Source organism: Chrysochloris asiatica, unplaced genomic scaffold, assembly GCF_000296735.1.
Source record: "Chrysochloris asiatica unplaced genomic scaffold, ChrAsi1.0 scaffold00194, whole genome shotgun sequence".
Taxonomy (NCBI): domain Eukaryota; kingdom Metazoa; phylum Chordata; class Mammalia; order Afrosoricida; family Chrysochloridae; genus Chrysochloris; species Chrysochloris asiatica.
In genome coordinates this window covers 1,762,598-1,777,548 of record NW_006408712.1, presented here as the reverse complement: position 1 = coordinate 1,777,548, position 14,951 = coordinate 1,762,598, and the positions used below count along the sequence as shown (strand labels likewise).

At 36.4% G+C, this 14,951-nt stretch overlaps 1 protein-coding gene across 2 annotated transcripts in view; it reads right to left on the bottom strand.

The window, feature by feature from the left end:
* ATL1 (atlastin GTPase 1) overlaps window positions 1–14,951 on the bottom strand; it is an 82,696-nt gene that overhangs the window by 16,543 nt on the left and 51,202 nt on the right. For both annotated transcript variants that reach the window (XM_006872338.1, XM_006872339.1), the window contains exons 7-8: window positions 10,521–10,613; window positions 9,147–9,285 (exon numbers count right to left, since the gene is read on the bottom strand). In XM_006872338.1, the coding sequence (XP_006872400.1) occupies window positions 9,147–9,285; window positions 10,521–10,613 (232 nt within the window). The remainder of the gene's footprint in view (window positions 1–9,146; window positions 9,286–10,520; window positions 10,614–14,951) is intronic.

Here is a 14,951-nt window from a genome sequence, read left to right as displayed (position 1 = left end):
TTTAAAATCTGTTTTAGGAAATCTCATTAGCTTCCAGAGTGGTGATCAAGTAAGTTTGTCATAATAGATGAAGTAGTCTTGAGAACTACTCAAGACACTGTAAATCAAAAACCTGTTGTCAAGTTGATTATGACCCATAGCAATGCTAAAGGACAGAGTAGAACTGCCCTAGAAGGTTTCTGTGGCTGCCAATTTTTATGTAAGTAGACGGCCTCATTTTGCTTCTGTGGAGCGGATGCTGATTCACACCACCAACTTTTCAGTGAACAACTTAACACTTAACTCACTGTGCCACCAGGCATAGTACCGAATCAGAATGATACTTGAATACCCAGAATTGACTTACATTGGACAATAAACTAGTGAAGTCTGCCCAAGAAGACAAATTATTATAATGAAATGTGCAAAGAGAAACTAAAAGGGAAGACCACACTCAGCATTCCCCAAGCTGAAAGGTCTGAAATAAAAATTCAAGTCTTGACTTGTACTACTGAAAGATTCTATGGGAAAAATATTGAATGATGCAGGAAACATTAAAAGAAGATGGAAAGAATACATAGTGTCACTGTACCAAAGACAACTGGTCAATGCTCAACCATTTCAAAAGGTACCATATAATCAAGAACCAGTGATACTGAAGGAAAAAGTCCAAGCTGCACTGAAGGCACTGGCAAAAAACAAGGCTCATCTATGTCAAGAAATGTGGAGGATAGCTACCTAGCCAACTAATTGAAGAGAGCCAATTCCAAAAGAGGTGACTCAACAGAATCCAGAAATTGTCAAACACTATCATTAATATCACATGCCAGTAAAATTTTGCTGAAGATGATTAAAATATGGTTACAGCAGTACACTGACAAGGAGCTCCCAGAAATTCAAGCAGAGTCAGAAGAGAACGTGGAATGAGGAATATCATTGCTGATAGCAAACAGATAGTAGATGAAAGCAGAGAATATGAGAAAGATGTTTTATTGACTATGCAAAGGCTTTTGACTATGTCGATCATGACAAACTATAGATAATTTTGCAAAGAATGGGCATTCCAGAACATTTAATTATGCTCCTGAGGAGCCTATACATAGACCAACAGTCAGTCATTTCAACAGACAGGAGATACTGAATGGTTTTAAATCAAGAAAGATGTGCATCAATATTTACTCAATCTGTATGCTGAGCAAATAATTCGAGAAGTAGATTATATGAAGAAAAATTTGGCATCAGGATTGGAGGAAGAATCATCAACAACCTACAATATGCAGATGACACAACCTTGCTTGCTGGAAAATAAGAGGACTTAAAGTACTTGCTGATGAAGATCAAAGACTACAGCCTTCAGTATGAATTACACCTCAATGTAAAGAAAGTGAAAATCCTTACAACTGGACCCAAAACAACATCATGATAAATTGAAAAAAGACTGAAGTTATCAAATATTTCATTTTACTGGGATCTACAATCAACACTCATAAAAGTAGCAGTCAAGAATTTAAATGACATACTATATTGGGCAAATTTGATGCAAAAAAATTTTTTTTAAGTATTAAAGAGCAAAGATATCACTTTGAGGACTAAGATGCACCTGACCCAAACCATGGTATTTTAAACTACCTCACATGCATGCTAAAGTTGGATAATGAATAAAGAAGACCGGAGAAGATTCAATGCATTTGAATTATGATGTTGGCAAAGAATATTGTAGGTACTATGACTGTTAGACACAATAAATCAGTTTGGGAAGCAGTATAGCTGGATTGCTCCTTGAAAGTGATGATTGCGAGACTTCGTCTGTCATACTTTGGACATGTCACGAAGGACCAGTCCCTGCAGAAGAACATCATGCTTGGTAAAATGGAGGATCAGCAAAAACAGAGGAAGGCCTTCAGTGTGATGGATTGAAACATGGCAACAACAATGGCTCAAACATAACAATTGTGAAGATGTTACAAGATCGGGCAGTGCTTTGCTCTTGTTCATAGCATTGCCCTGAGTTGGAACCAATCCAATGGCATCTAACAACAACAGTGGAGCCTATGTCAACAAGCAAGGAAAATGAGTGAAAAGGCTGTCTTGATTATAAGACCATAATGATCTCTCAGAATCACTTCAGGCATGAACTTGATGGCAAAAATCTCCTCCAAATTCATCAAAAGAATTTGCATAATCTCTGTTGCTGGTTATTTGCAACACATCTAAAGACATTATGGTTTTGTAACACATCTAAAGACATTATGGTAAATCTGAATTTATTCCAAGAATTAATGGAATTGAAGGAAGTAGCCTAGAGTAAACCATCATTATTTTGCTTTATCACACTCAAGCAACTGAATAGATTTAAATGATAACATGTTAAAGATGCTCTTAGACATCCTGAACTATATTTTGGGTATGAGGGACACATAAGATATATTTTGTAAAAAATATCATTTGACATATTACTTTTGTTAAATAATAAGAGCTGAGAACTATCTCGGCTGTTTTCATTTAAATTTAGAAGTGGAACTGTAATGTAAACTAACTTTGGCCCACCGCAAGTTTTCAATAAATACGTGTGGTAGATGATTATCCAGGATGTCTTCTGTTTTCATCTTTTCTGCAATGATTTGTGCCACAAGAGTAAAACCATGCCAGAAATTCAGGAGTTAGGCCAAAGTTATCTGTCACAATTATTGGGAACATGATACATGCTTTATAAGATTTCTACAGGACAAAGGCACTAGTATAGCTTTGCTATGTAAATTAGCCGAGAAAGCTATTTTCTCTGGATTACCTGATTCTGACCCATCATTGGAAACATCTTTTGAAAGGAATCACTTTGCTATGGCATTTGGTTATGCTTTCTGAAGTCTAACTGGAGCTACCAAGAAAGCAGCACCACAGTTCACCATGTAGTAATTCCACATAATGTATTATTACAAAAAGCAATTTGTCAAAAAAAAAAAAAAAGAGAACTCTTGGTGAATTAAAAAATGGTATTTTCTAGGCTAAAAGATGCATTCTGAGTAGGCACTCAATAGCAACTAGCTAAGTGTAGCCCAAATAAATGTGATTGAGTACTTTTGATCTTTTTAATTTCATGTGTATTCTTTTTTAAATTTATTATTTCATATGTATACAGAAAGCTATTAAATTAATACCAATGAAAGCTAACCATAGGATAAGATATTAATAAATTGGAAATAGATAATAATAACAATTGCAGTAATGGGAGAGACCATGGAAAATATTAATTATAACAAATACTAACTACTATTGATAATAGACTACAAAAACATTTTTTAAGTGCATGAGAAAATACCATCAAAGAACAACTTTACAGTATTGTTTTTTCCGAGACATTTCCCCCAGAGGCAGTCACTCAGGTGCCAGTCCTCTGGAGAATGGTATGATCAGGTGACAAGACACCCTGGATGGGAATCACACACAATTATAGGATTCAAGACGGAATACGAGAATAACACCAGACATCCAGAACTACCCAAGGAAACGCTTGAGCCAAAGCAGAATACTTCTGCACACAAGAGGAATTAAGGGATATCCCCATAAGGTAGAGAAAGCCTCATTAAAATGGAACTTTTTTATGGACAATTGAAGTGGTCTTTCCTTTCTCTTTCTCCCAGCTACGCACGTTAGTAAACTCGTAGTTTACAAATAACTATAAACTAACTCTGTAGGCAAATATATATTAGACATATGAGTAAATATTTGGTGGACAATAAATCTGTAAAAAAGTAGAATTCTATATCCCTGTGCTTTTCTTAAATGTTCTCCCCAGAACTTTTTTACTGTAAAATACATCAGTTAATTTAAGAACTGTAACAGTAGGCTATAGTAATGGAATAAGCCAGAGTACTTTTTGTCCCAATAAAGGGCTGTTGTTAAAGGTCTACCCCTCCTCTGCCTGTTTACAGCTCAATTCCAGAAAAGAAAGAGAGGCCTTGTAGAAGCCCTCTACTTATGTAATTTGTTGAAAATGCATTACATCCATTAGGCAATTACACAGTATGAAGAGGTCAGTTGCTATTGAGATGATTTTAATCACGGCAACCTCATGTGCACCAGAGTAGAACTGTACTCCACAGGAATTTCAAAGACTTTTTTTCAAAAGTAGACCACCAAGATTTTCTTCCAAGACATCTCTGAACACTCTCAAACCTTCAACCTTTTGGTTAGCTGAAAGTGTGTTACCATTTATACCACCAAGGGATTCCATGTGTCTACTGTTGTGTTGTGTGTCATCGAGTTAGTTTTGACTCATAGCAGCTTTGTGTAGGGTTTCCAAGAGTGGCTGATAGGTTTGAACTGCTAACATCATGGTTACCAGTCCAGTGTTTATCTTACAGTGCCATAAGTGTTCACTTTATTAAGTTGTTAAGTGCCGTCAAGTCCATTCTGACTCATAGTAACCCGGTACAGGGTTTCCAAGGAACGACTGGTGAGTTTGAATTGATGACCTCGCAATTCAAACCAACCTTGCTGTCCAGGGCTTATCCTACAGTGCCACACCAGGACACCACAGGTGTTCACTAATGGATCTGAAATAATGAGTGACAATGAAATTGTAGGATCCTGGCATCCATGCATTAATACGTACTTTAGCGTAGTGGTTATGAATCGGGCTGCTAATCTCAAGGTCAGCAGTTTGAAACTACCAGCTGTTCCATGGGAGAAAGATGAGGTTTTCTGCTCCCGTAAAGATTTACAGCCTTGGAAACCCCCCTATACAGGGTCACTATGAGTCGGAACCGACTCGACAGCACTTAACAACAACTACAACACTGCTATCTATTCTGCTGTATAAAAGGTAAGATAATTTAAAGCACTTATAAGAACAATGCTAATGAATGAGAAATTTGGGACTCTATGATACTCCACCACACAACTGTCATTTGTTGGACTGTGGTGGCTTATGTGTTTTGATGCTGGAATCTATGCCATTGGAATTTTAAAGATAGAGTAGGAAGGAGGAGAAACAGACTACTTCTGAGTGTTTAGCTAATGAAAACCTTCTGAATAGCAGCCCCTAATGTTTGGAAGGCACTCACAAGATGACTGGGGAAGAGCCGCTCTTCAAAATAGAGTTGACCACAATGATGTGAATGGATCAAAGATTTTGGGACCTTCATTTGCTGATGGGGCACAACTCAAAATGAGGAGAAACAGCTGTAAACATCCATTAATAATTGGAACATGGAATGTGTGAAATATGAATCTAGGAAAATTGGAAGTTTTCAAAACTAAAATAGAATTCATGAAGATCAATATCCTAGGCATAACTGAACAGAAATGGACAGGTATGGGCCATTTTGAATCTAATAATCACATAGTTTACTATGGTGAAAATGATAAATTGAAGAAGAATGGTGCCACATCTATCATCAAAAATAACATTTCAAGATCTATCTTGATAATAAAGCTGTCTGTGACAGGATAATATCCATATGCCTACAAGTCATAGTTAATGCTACTGTTATTCAAATTTATGCATCAACCACTAAAGCCAGTGATGAAATTGAAGAATTATACCAGCTTCTTCAGTCTGAAATTGATCAAACATTGCAATGAAGATGTATTGATAATTACTGGTGATTGGAATGCAAATGTTGAAAATAAACAGGAAGGATCAGTAGTTGAAAAATATGGCCTTGGTAATAGAAATGATACTCAAGATCCCATGATAGAATTTTGCAAAATCAATGATTTTTTCATTGCAACTACAGTGCCACACGTAAACATAAAAGATGACTATACACATGGATGTCACCAAAAGGAATACATAGAAATCAAATTGATTCCATTTGTGGGAAGAGATGGTGGGAAAACTCTGTATCATCTGTCAAAACAGGCCAGGAGAAGACTGAAACAGACCATTAACTGCTCCCATGTAAGGTCAGGCTTAGGCTGAATAAATTGAAAACAAGTCAATGAGAGCCAAAATATGACCTTGAACACATCCCAAATAAATTTAGAGGTCATCTCAAGAGCAGACCTGATGCATTAGACACTAAGTACCAAACACCAGAAGAGCTGTGGGGTGACATCAAGATTTTCATACAGGAAGATATCAAAAGGTCATTAAGAAGACAAGAAAGAAGGAAAAGAACAAAGTGGATGTCAGAAGAGACTTTGAAACCTCCTCTCCAATGTAGAGACACTAAACCAAATGAAAGAAATAAGGAGGCAAGAGCTGAACAGAAATATTCAAAGGGCAGCTCAAGAACAAAATCAAGTATTATAATGAAATGTATAAATACCTGGAGTTAGAAATCTAAAACAGAAGAACACACCCAGCATTTCTCAAGCAGAAAGAACTGAAGAAAATTTTCAAGTCTCAACTTGCAATATTGAAGGATTCTAATAGAAACTCTGGTAGCTTAGTGGTTATGAATCAGGCTGCGAACCTCAAGGTCTGCGTTCAAAACTATCAGCTGTTCCGCGGAAGAAAGATGAGGCTTTCTGCTCTCGTAAAGATTTACAGCCTCGGAAAACCTGTACAGGGTCGCTATGAGTCAGAACAGACTCCACAGCACATAACCAACCAACCAATGGACAAAATATTGAATGATGCAGAAAGTATTAAAAGAAGATGGAAGGAATATACAGAGTTACTGTATCAAAAAGAAACGGTCAGTGTTCAACCATTTCAAAAGGTAGCATATGATTAAGAGCCATGGTACTGAAGGAAGAAGTTCAAGGTGCATTAAGGTATTGGCAAAGAACAAGGCTCCAGGAATTGAAGGAATACAAACTGAAATCTTTCAGGATACTGATTCAGCACTATAAGCCTTCACTAATCTATGCCAAGAAATCTGGAAAACAGCTCCTGCCCAACTGACTGGAAGAGATCCATATTTGTGCCCATTCCAAGAGAGGTGACCCAACAGAATGCAGAAATCATCTAACAATATCATTTGTAAAGAAAATTTTGCTAAAGATGATTCAAAAACAGTTGCAACAGTACATTGAAAAGGAACTATCAAAGGTTCTAGGAGTACAAAGGGTATCATTGCTGACGTCACATGGAACTTGGCTGAAAGCAGAGAATATCAGAAAAAATTTTACCTGTGCTTTATTAACTATGCAAAGACTTCTACTGTGTGGATCATGACAAGCTTTGGCTAACACTATAAAGATTGGGTATTCCACAACATTTAGTTGTGCTCATGAGGATCAAGAGGCTCATGGATCAAGAGGCAGTTGTTCGAACAGAAGGGGACACTGTATGGTTTAAAATCATGAAAGGTGTCAGCCAGGGTTGTATTCTTTCACCATATTTAATCAATCTGTATGCTGAGCAAATAATCTGAGAAACTGGATTATATGAAGAAGAATGTGGCATTAGAATTGAACACTCATTAACAACCTGTGATATGCAGACGATACAACCTTGTTTGCTGAAAATGAAGAGGACTCAAAATACTTATTGATGAAGATCAAAGATTTTAAGTCTTTAGTATGGACTGCACCGCAATATAAAAAAAAGCAAAAACCTGACAAATGGACCAATAAATAACATCACAGTAAATGGAGGAAAGACTGAAGTTGTCAAAAACGTCATTTTGGTCCTTGGATACACATGTCAACACTCATCGAAGTAGCAGCCAAGAAATAAAATGACATATTGCATTAGGCAAATTTGCTGCATAAGACTTCTTTTCAGTGTTAAAGAGCAAGTATGTCAAGAGCAAACATGTTTGAGGACTTAAGTGTGCCTGACCCAAGTCATGGCATTTTCAATAGCCTCATATGCATGTGAAAGTTGGAGAATAAATAATGAAGACCATAGAAGGAATGCTGCATTTGAGTTATGTTGCTGCAGGAGAATATTAAACGTGCTATAGACTACCAAAGAACCAACAAGTCTTTGTTAGAACTACAGCCAGAATGCTCTTTAGAAGCTAGGACGGCAGGACTTCATCTCTCATAGTTTGGACATATAATGTGGAGGGACCAGTCCCTGGAGAACAACATCATGCTTGGTAAAGTAGAGGGTCAGAGAGAAAGAGGAAGGCCCCCAATGAGATGGCAGCAGCAAGGGGCTGAAGCGTAACAACAATTGTGAAGATGGCACAGAATCAGCTAGTGCTTTGTTCCAGTGTGCAGTATGGTCTCTATGAGACAGAAATGACTTGATGACACCTAACAACAACAACATTTATGATACTAATTGTCAAAATTAAACCAAAGATAACAGAGAAAATGCCTGGCTGCAGGGGGAAAAGAATATTTTTACTTTTTTAAAGCTGATGATTTCTATAAAATTGGCTACAAGTTACATACAGTTGTGTTTTATTAATCTTAAATCCCTATTAGAAAACTGCAGAAAATCTTGTTATGTCTCTGTGTTCCTATGAAACCATGCCAAAAGGCCACCATAAATTAAGCAAATGTTTGAAGTCATTAATGTTTTTACTTCTAGGTTCACCAGTAAAAAAAAATCAAAATTCCCTGCCAGTATACTTTTTTTTTTTTTAACTTCAAAGAATATATCTAAAGATCTCGTGATTATCTACTAAGAAAGATTAATTTCAGTTTTCCCAATCTCTCATTTTTTCATACAAGTTGAGTTGCTCTGGATTTATACAACATTAGCCAGGCTTCTGTGAAAGAGATAATTATATATTATTAGTACACACAATTCAAAACACACTCTAGTGCTTTTTGGTTGTTTTGGGCTTTTTGTTTTTTTAAAAAGAAACTGCTCTTCATTCAGAACAGGATTTCATTTTTAGTGAGGTTTCTAATAATTTATAATTAAATTCTTTAATAGCAGTTATAAAGAACTTGAATTCAGTACTATACTATGCTATGTTTTTAATATTTCTAATTACATAACTTAACACAATATTACAATAAGGTAGATAAGTCTTTTTCCTTTTTAATGCAAACAAAGAATATTAAGCATAGAGACATTAAAGAGCATCTCTCAGTGCACAGCGATGAGAGTCAGGGCTACTGCCTCCTAGCCTATTTTCACAGTCAGTGTACCCAGAGAAGCCCACAGTTCATTGAGGAGGCATTCCAGAAATGCTCCTGATAATTTGTAATCATCAGCCTCATATCAGTGGATATGTTAAATGAGCAGTCAAAAGTCTAGCAGATAACTTTAACGATGATACTGATAAAAACATATTTATTAAAAGACAAACCTTTCAGTTTTCCATCAAAGTTTGGATTGGTAGCTACTTTCAAGCCAGGATGAGGTAGCAGAAAACAGGAAATTTTGGTGAAACAGGAATGGATGTGTTTTCGAACATTCTGGAGTTCTTCATGCTGATTCCCTGAGACCTGCAGTAAATCATTCTGAAGTTTGAACTACTTTCAATGTAAACTGAACTTCAAAAGAATTCTGTGGCATCTTATATTTGCTGTCTATCTGGCCCCACAATGATAAAAATGATGTAACAGGACTGCTACTGAAAAAAGAATGAAGTCCTGGGTAAATGTGCCCACACAACCATTTCTACGGAAAGTGCATGTAGCGTAATTAATTACAACTCACAAGTGTCCAGGAGTTCTGGCAGTGTAGTGGTTATGAGTCAGGACGCTAATCTCAAGGTCAGCAGTTCCAAACTATCAGTGGTTCCGCAGGAGAAAGATGAGGCTTTCTGCTTCCATAAAGGTTACAGCATCGGAAGCCCTACCCAATGCCACTATGAGTCAGAACCGACTTCACGGCATATAACCAACCAACAAGTGTCTATTCTACACTAACTCAGATAGGCCTTCCCATTTTTTAGTGCAAATTTGGGAAGTTTTACTCTAGCTAGTGAACATGAATTCATACTTTCTTTAATTCAAAGTACTCACAGGAGACCCAAATAGAGTACAAAATGCTCCTACCTACTTCTTAGGAAATACTTAAGGCAGTATACATCTATATATATTCTCAGAAGGCATTGGAATAGCTGGATGTTTACTTATAAGCTAAATTGTTTTAACATGTATTTGACAGCTTTTAGTATCTAAAACTGTCTAAAAGTAACTAAACATAAAAAGGTAAACTCAGAAATCCACAATTATCAATGAACTTCTTATAATTTTAACCTTGTGTTTTCTGATTTCTCTGTGGATATGTTTGTGATAGATGCTTAATGTGGACAATTCATTTTGAACTATCATGATGTAAAAAGTGAAAGACCTTCTAAATCTACTTCCTGTAAACTATTAGCAAACTATCCAAAGTTGACTCTGCGGATTTCAAAATTAGGTATTCCTGTTAAATATACCTTTTTGAATCTAGATATTTACACTGACAGTCTTGAATGGATTTAATTTTTCAAATTAAAAGTTTTATCTTTAGAAATTAGCTTCCAATTAATCTATTTGCATCAAAGTTATTAATAATATTTTGAATTGTACTTAATATTTTATTAAATAGAAATCTTTAGTTTATTCACAAAGGTATTATAAAGGTAAACTGAGATTGTGGCTCCTGGGTATCTAACTATCCATGAATTCAGTCAACAAAAATAATACATATTTTACCAGTGAAATTTCATGCACCTACATATCTAACAAACCTTGAGTCGTTTTTCCAAGAATTTGGCACCACCATCAGCTCCATATGAAAATTCATATGGGAAACTCCAGTCTCGAACGAGGAATATGAGGCTCTAAAAAGCAATAAAAAGGATTTATACAACAACCTTAAGATACCGTCCTGCTTTTTATTGAAACAAATTTAAATACTATTGCCAACTGAATTGTTTCTTTATTATCACATTATAGAATTAAAAATCAAACATAAAACCTTATAAAGTTTCTAATAGGATCATTTTATAGGGTGGCACTCAATGTTAAAGAAAGCTGCCCACAAACTGCCAAAATGAACATACCCCACTGAGATAAGAGGCAGAGGTGGCCTGCAGACCAGTTGAACTGTACTGAGTAACTATAATCAGATTTTGGAAAGAATATATTCCTGTTAAGTCTTCCTTTCTGGTGACAATGGCTGAATGTAGGCATAAGACATAAGACTGGCCTTTCATTATTTACAAAGTCATTTTAATGTTTATCTGAATTGATATACCTACTTATCATAAAAGTTCTCTCTATGCTATTGCTTTTTTTTAAGTGCCTTCCATTCAGTTCATAGCAATTCTGTATTAGGTTTCTGAGGAGCAGCTGGTTGGTTGGAACTACCGACTTCTGGGTTCAAACAGACCTTGTGGTTCAGTGCTGTCTCCTACAGTGGTACACCAGGACTCCCTCTCTATATAAGTGTGTATGTTTCAATTTAAAAAACACCCCAAATCCCACCACTTGCATGTAAATATAGTTGGCATTTGGTGAGTATCTTCCTATATACAAATGGAGGACAACTGAAGGTTAAAAAAAAAGAGAGAGAAAAATAATTTGATTTTAAAAAATAGGATCATTTTATATGTGGTATTTAAAATTAAAAGTATTGAATGAAAACATACTTGAATGTAACAAAAAAACATATTTAAGAAATCATTTAATTTCAATAAATGACTTTTCACCATAAGTTCTTAATAGGCTCCTTTGAAGTTAAGAAAAAAATATTTTGGCAAACTTTGAGATTGCATTTACATGGTAATTTTTCAAATCTTTTATTGAAATACACTCCACATGTAAGTGTACAGCTCAATGACTTCACAAAGTGACTGCACGAGGTAACCAGCACCTAGATCATGTCCAGCACTTCAGAATCCCCACTCCTCTTTCATTCGTTTCCCCCAGATCAGGTTAACCACCAGCCTGAGCACTAACAGCATAGTCTCGTCAGAAATCCTACACTAGCTATTCCTTTGTGTCTAGCTTCTTTCACCAATGTTATGCTTGTGAGTTGTTGTTGTTAAGTGCCTTCGAGTCGGTTCCAACCCATAGCGACCCTGTACAGGGTTTCCGAGGGTGTAAATCCTTACGGGAGTAGAAAGCCGCATCTTTCTCCCGCGGAGCAGCTGGTAGTTTCGAACCGCTGACCTTAAGGTTCGCAGCCCGATTCGTAACCACTACGCTACCAGAACTCCTTTATGCTTGTGAGATTCATCATATTACTGCGTAAGAGTATACCATCAGTTGTCACTGCATGATAAGCTTTTTGAGAATATTTATTAATTCATTCTACTGTAGTTGGGCATTTCTGTTACTAATTTTGGACTAGTATGAATAGTGCTGCTGTGAACATTCCTGTGTCTTTGTTGTTGTTGTTGTTGTTATGCGCTGTTGAATTGACTCAGACCCATAGTGACCCTGTATAGGGTTTTCAAGGAGCAGTTGGTGAGCATGAACCACCTACATTGCAGTTCAAAGGACACTGCAGTCTGACACATTAGCTCACAGAGCCACATCAGCACGCCGCCGTATGTATTTCTATTGGATCTAAACTAGGAGCAGAATTTTTTCTGGGTAATAAGTTATGCATGGAGTTCTGATTGTGGCACTATAGGGTAAGCACTGAACTACTAACCACAAGGTCAGTGGTTCAAATCCACCAGCCACTTCTTGGAAATCCTATACAGGGTGACTATGAGTTGGAACCAAGTTGACAGGACTTAACAACACAACAAGGTGTGCATATGTTTAGGATCAGAAGATACTTCCAATTTTCCAAAGTGCTGTACCAATTTACAACCCTGCCAGAGCTATTAGAGGGTTCTCCATGTTATATATCCACATCATATTTCGTATTTGTCTTTTTAAACCATTCTGATGGGTAGGAAGTGTGGTTTCCACTTGCATTTCAGTGACTAATGAAACTGAGCACTTTCTCATGTGCTGACTGGTGATTTGTCTTACTTTAGTGTGAAGTGCTTATTCAAGTCTTTTATTTATATCGGTTGTCTGTAGGGTTTTTTGTTTTTTGTTTCCTTTTTGGTTTGGAGTCATGTTTTTAAAATACATATTTCACTTTTAATCCCTGCCCTGAGAAAACTAGCACATTCATACTTCCTCTTACCATTTTCTCTTTTGTCTGCAATTTTTGTTTTTGTTAAATCCTGACATTGACATAATAGCAGCTTGAGTGTAAATGTTTGCAAACATTACCAAAATAATGACCATGTGAACACACTGCTGGGCCCCTCCCAGAGCCTTGGAGGGAGTCCATGCTACTGAGAAGCCCTGAAGCTTATACTTCATTAGATTCATGATAAATCTGAAGCTTGTAATAATCCTCTGCATTTCTCTATTAACATCTCTGTATAATTTTCACATCTCCTCTTTCTTTTCCATTTTGTTTTGTGTGCTTTCTCCTCTAATCTTCTATAACTGAAGGGTTTTTTTGGTAATGTGATTCTATTTAGCATATCAGAAGCATTTTCTGCATAGTCTTTGTACTTCTCATTTAAATTTTTATTACTTTTTAACTTTTTATTGTGAATTGACTGAAGCTTACAGAGCACATCAATTTTACATTTAATAATTCATACACATTTTGCTTCATGTCACTGATTGCAATCCTCACATTGAAATATCACTTATTTTGCTTCCTCCCTGTACTTCCTGTTTGCATTTCTCCTTCTTTCCTAATCCTTCCGAACTTTGTCTTTGGATAAATGCTGCTTTTTGGCTCTCAAAGGATAGATTATTCTAAGGTGTGCATACCTCACTAGTGCTGGTGTTTCCCTTATTGACCTTTTGTTTGGCTGAAAATTGAGCCGTGGAAATGAGTTCATTTCCAGAACTGAAGGATGACTAAGGGCCATAGTCTTAGGGGAGCCATGACAGGGTTTTCAATATTTTTTTTCTAAGTTTTGTCACTTTTAATATGTTTTTGATACCTGTAATGTTAACTTTCCCCTTCCATTCCTTTCTTGATCATCCAGCCACATTTTATCCTCTGCTATGTCTTTTCTTTAAGTCTTTACGAGAGTTCATGCTGTCTGTTGTTTCTTTGAGACTATACCAAGTAACTGTTTAAAATCTCAGTCCATTTTCTGAAGTAATTCCTTCAGTAATGTATGCTCATCTCCCTTTTCCTAATAATAATTTTATTCTTTTTACTTTGCAACTTCTACATTTTAAGTCCTGATTAATTTCCAATTATTACCTAACGTTACTTAGAATGGTGTTGTTGTTAAGTGCTGTCGGATCAATTCTAACTCACAGCAACCCTGTATAGGGTTTCTGAGAAGCGGCTGATTTGAACCACCAACCTTGTGGTTTAAACCGACCTTGCGGCTCAGTGCTTATCATACAGTGCTACACCAGGACTCCATTTGTTTGAATGGATCCAGTTATTTGTAAGACAGTAACACGGGGAGAGGAGAGAAGGAGAACAAACTAGATATTTCTACTACTCCTCCACAAGACTTATTTCCTCTGTTATCTGCATATCTCTGCCCACTGTTGTTAAGATTTAAGAGGAGAGTGTATCTTACAGCAAATCCCTATCAGTCATAGGTTCTTTGCTTTCTGGAATTTGTTCTCTCTTCTTCCTCCATGTTTTGCTTTATTTACAGCAATTTCTTGTAGAAAATAAAAATGGCAGAGAATGATTCTACCTTCTTCATCATTTCCATTGTATTGCCATCAATCTATTTTCCATAATCTGCCCTCTTCTATATTTTAGGGTCCTGATAGGAGTCCTGGTGTGGCGCCATAGGGTAAGCTACTCCTCCATCCTTTACTTTTCCTTATCCTTACAATTTATCTGTTGAAGAATCTGAGAATTTGGCCTGTGGAGTTTCCCATAACCTGGACCTTGGTAATTTTATATCCACAGCACAGTTCAACATTCTCTTTTGTCTGTATTTCCTGAAAATTGGCAGCTGGATATACAGGCTGGATCTGACTCTGACTCAGATTTTATTTCTTTGGCAAGTTTATAGGAAGTGAGTATATGATGATGTCTCCTTTTGTGGGTCTAGAAGCTGTTAGTGCTTAAGGCTTACTTAGATCTACTGACACAGTGGAGGTTGCAAAATGTTGTTATCTTAATTCTCTCAATTATTTTTCATCTATTAGTTGGAACACTTTTATAAAGA